We start from the raw sequence: 4,450 nt of genomic DNA on the forward strand, positions 1-4,450 counted from the left end.
AGATAGGATCACTTGTGTGATATTTTAGATTCCACATATAAGTGATGTCATATGGTGTTTGTTTTTCTCTTTTGGACTGACTTCACTTAGTGTGATAACCTCTAGGTCCATCCTTGTTGTTGCACATGGCATTGTTTCATTCCTTTTTATGAGTAAGTTTCCATTGTATATATTACCACGCCTTCTTTATTCATTCTCCTGTTGATTGACTTTTGTTTCTTCTATGTCTTGAGTATTGTAAATAATGCTGCTATGAACATAGGAGTGCATGTATCTTTTTGAATTATAATTTTGTCCAGATACATGCGGATAGCTTAGTGTTTTGATTTTCTGGCAAGAAGTTGGCATTATTTCTCTTCTCTCCTGATCATGTTCTATACTAAGCAACTGTACTAGATACAGGTTTTTTTTTTTTTTTTTTTTTTTACATAGCGATAACTTTTATATTTGGAATTAGCCAGCTGGACTCAGTTTAGATGATCCCAATTTTGTTGGCAACATCCAAAGCATCATAGTCAGGAGCCAGTTGAACATATGCCTTCTTCTCTCCATCAGGCCTGATTAGAGTATTGACCTTAGCCACGTCAATGTCATAGAGCTTCTCCACAGCCTGTTTAATCTGGTGCTTGTTGGCCTTGACATCCACAGTGGATACCAGTGTGTTGTTGTCTTCTATTTTCTTCATGGCTGACTCGGTGGTGGGGGGGAATTTGATGATGGCATAGTGGTCAAGTTTGTTTCTCCTAGGGGCGCTCTTCCGAGGATATTTGGGCTGCCTCCTGAGCTGCAGTGTTTTGGGCCGCCGGAAGGTCGGCGACGTCCGGATCTTCTTTTTCTTGTGGCTGTGGACACCTTTCAACAGTGCTTTCTTGGCCTTCAACGCCTTTGCTTTGGCTTCAGCTTTAGGAGGGGCAGGGGCTTCCTCCTTCGCCTTCGGCGCCATCGTCATGAAAAGGCTGGGTACAGTTTTAACTGCAGGAGTTGTCATGTAATCTAGTGCCAGTTAAGATTTTGTTTTATATTTGCTACAACTCCTTTCTTGAACCTCAGTGTAAGATAAACCGAAATCCTACTCTTTGTTTCTGCTTGTGTTCAAATTTTAAAAGAAAAGGGAACAGGGCTACTTTTAGATTGTAGTTTCTATTTAGAGTGGAAATATTTTCACTGTTTTGTACTAGCCCTGGGAAAGAAACCAGATTGCCTCTGGCTAAGGGTTCTTGGTTAACCAAGTGAATCCTCTCAGATTTTGGGTCCCTGGCATGCATGACTGAGCCACTAGAATCTATGAGCAGCTAGCTTCTGGGAGTGAAATAGGGCTGCTGAAAAAATGTGAAGCAAAATTCCAACATGGAAAATTACCCCACAAAGAAGTGACTTGTAACTTAAGATATGATGTCACCACCTAATTTTCTATAATTGCATTTGTTATTGACCCTGTATAAGGATCCTCTTTGATGTTTTTAAGCGTTCTGCTCTCTCTCTCTCTCTTTTTAAAAAGACTTTTCCTGGGCTTCCTTGGTGGTTCAGTGGTTAAAAATCCACCTGCCAATGCAGGAGACACGGATTCGATCCCTGATCTGGGAAGGTCCACATGATGCAGAGTAAATAAGTCCGAGCACCACAACTGCTGAGCTTTTCCCTAGAGCCTGGGAGCCACAGCTACCGAGCCCATGTGCCTTTCCTGAAGCCTGCGAGCCCTCGAGTCCCTACTCCACAACAAGAGCAGCCACCGCAATGAGAAGCCTGCACACGGCAGCTACAGGAAAGGCCTGCAGAGCAATGAAGCCCCGACACAGCCAGAAATAAATGAATAAAATTATTAAAAAAAAGTTTTCCTACTTTGTGAAAAATGATTACAAATAAATATGATTGAAGATCATAAACTATAAAAGCAACCATGAAGAAGGACCTCTAGGAAGCTCTGCTTATCGCAAAACTTGTGTTTCAGAGTCCTTCTTGAATGACTCATCATAAAAGCAAATTTCCCAGACAATATTAATAAAGACAAAGTTTGAGGAAATCAAAATAAACAAATTCTTTTTTAATAGAAAATAAATTTTATTGTGAAATATGTTTACCATAAAATTTGCCCTCTTAAGCACTTTTAAGCTCACAGTTCTGTGGCAGTAAGTACATTTTACATTGTCCTACAGCCATCACCATCATCCATCTCGAGAACTTTTTCGTCTTGCAAATCTGAAACTCTATCCATTGAACAAGAACTCCCTACTCCGCCCTCCAACCCCTGGCAACCACCATTCTAATTTCTGCTATGAATTTGACTACTGTAGATCCTCATATAAGTAGAATCATATTTTATTTGTCCTCTGCTGACTCTCTTATTTCATTTAGCATAATGTCCTCAAAGTTCATCCATGTTGTACATGTATCAGAATATCTTTCCTTTTTAAAGCTGATATTCCATTGAAGATATAGGCCACATTTTGCTTATCTATTTATCCATCAATGGACACTTGAGTTGCTTCTACTTTTGACCAACAACAAATAATGCTGTTGTGAGGACTGTGTACAAATATCTGTTGGAGTTCCTGCTTTCAAATCTTTCAGATATATACCCAAAGTGAAAGTGGAAATCCTAGATCATATGGTAATTCTATGTTTAATTTTTTGAGGAATCACAATACTATTTTCCATAGTGGCTATATCATTTTACGTTCCCACCAATTCCCACAAAGGTTCCAATTTCTCCACATCCTTGCTAACACTTATTTTCTGTGTGTTTTAATAATAGGGTGGGAAGATTTGGGAGAATGGCATTGAAACATGTATAATATCATGTATGAAACGAGTCACCAGTCCAGGTTCGATGCACCATACTGGATGCTTGGGGCTGGTGCACTGGGACAACCCAGAGGGATGGTATGGCGAGGGAGGAGGGAGGAGGGTTCAGGATGAGGAACACATGTATACCTGTGGAGGATTCATTTCAATATTTGGCAAAACCAATACAATATTGTAAAGTTTAAAAATAAAATAAAATTAAAAATTAGAATGTAAAAAAAAAATAATAGTAATTCTAATAAGTGTCAAGAGTTGTGGATATATTTAATGTCAACACATGTATAGTTATCCTCTTGAAAGACATTTATTTTTTCACTGTGGAAACAAAGCTATGATCAATAAAATCTGTGTGGTTGTGACTGACTGTAAGCTTGTATTATATTACCAAAAGTTGAAGTTCTGGATTAAAGGTATATATATTTATGATGCTTGCTGCCATTTACACTCTGAGAGTTTCTAATCGCTGCATACTAAACAAGACCAGCTATTACCAAAAAAATTTTTTATTTTGCCAGTATGATGGTCAATAAGTGAATATCTCATTGCTTTTATTATATTATTTAAGGGAGAGAGTTAATATCTTTTCATCTTTTTACTTCAACCCTCAGTCAAATAGATTGAAAATTGCTGATGAGCAGCTTCCCAGGGAAAACTGGGATTTCATTACCAAGATAAGGATGGATATATATTGCATAAGCAAAAGCAGCATATTTTTATAGTTTAATTTTCACTTCTGAGTCATCTAGAATTTATTTTAATGGCTTCATTATTTCAAATGGTTAGCTGGTTGTCCCAACATTGTTCACAGAGTAGTCCCTCTTTTCCCCAATGATTTTAAATGCTATGTCTATTATATTTTCAATTGTATGGATTTGGATTTGACTGTTTTTTGGAGTATGCATTTTGTTCTATTTGTCTGTCAGTTCTTATGCTAGGAGGACATTGCTTTACTTACTATAGCTTTATATTTCAATTGCCCATGGGACAAGCCTGCTCATTTTTTCTTTTTTTCCTCCCCAGAAATTTCTCACTAGTCTTACATGTTTATTCTTCTAGAAAAGTAATTCTCAGTGTTGGCAGCACATCATAATCACCAAAGAGCTCTAATAAACAGTTTGTCCTGCACTCAGAGGTCCTAATTTAATTGCTTTGGGATTCATCCTGGGAAAAGAGAGTTGTGAAAATTCTTCGGATGATTCTAACATGTAACCAAAGTTGATGGTGATTCAAGATGAAATTTAAGACTGCTTGGTTCCATTTCTGTTATGATTTTGGTGTGTATTTTATTGCAAACTGAAAGTGAAAGTCGCTCAGTCGTGTCCGACTCCTTGTGACCCATGCACTGTACAGTCCATGGCATTCTCCAGGCCAGAATACTGGAGTGGGTAGCCTTTCCCTTCTCCAGGGGATCTTCCCAACCCAGGCCTCCAGCATTGCAGGCAAATTACTAACCAGCTGAGCCTGTATTATATTGAATAACAGATTAATTTAGAGGTAATTGACATCATTGTAATAGTATGTCTATTATAGATTCAGTTACAGTTATTTGGTTGAAAAAAATCAGAAGCAAATTTTTACTGACTTAAAGAAAAAATGTAACATAAGGAATTCCTGAAAGGATGTGGAGGGGCTCACAGATGTGAAGAAA

At 37.9% G+C, this 4,450-nt stretch overlaps 1 protein-coding gene across 1 annotated transcript; it reads right to left on the minus strand.

Annotated features, from left to right (window-relative positions):
* Positions 1 to 465: 465 nt before the first annotated feature.
* On the minus strand, positions 466 to 1,466 carry LOC129619855 (60S ribosomal protein L23a-like). The gene has a single exon (XM_055535298.1). It carries the CDS (start codon positions 986 to 988, stop codon positions 473 to 475), a length of 516 nt encoding a protein of 171 aa, XP_055391273.1. The 5' UTR covers positions 989 to 1,466; the 3' UTR covers positions 466 to 472.
* Positions 1,467 to 4,450: the final 2,984 nt, after the last annotated feature.

The sequence above is a fragment of the Bubalus kerabau genome, chromosome 9 (genome assembly GCF_029407905.1).
Source record: "Bubalus kerabau isolate K-KA32 ecotype Philippines breed swamp buffalo chromosome 9, PCC_UOA_SB_1v2, whole genome shotgun sequence".
NCBI classification, from domain to species: Eukaryota; Metazoa; Chordata; class Mammalia; order Artiodactyla; family Bovidae; genus Bubalus; species Bubalus kerabau.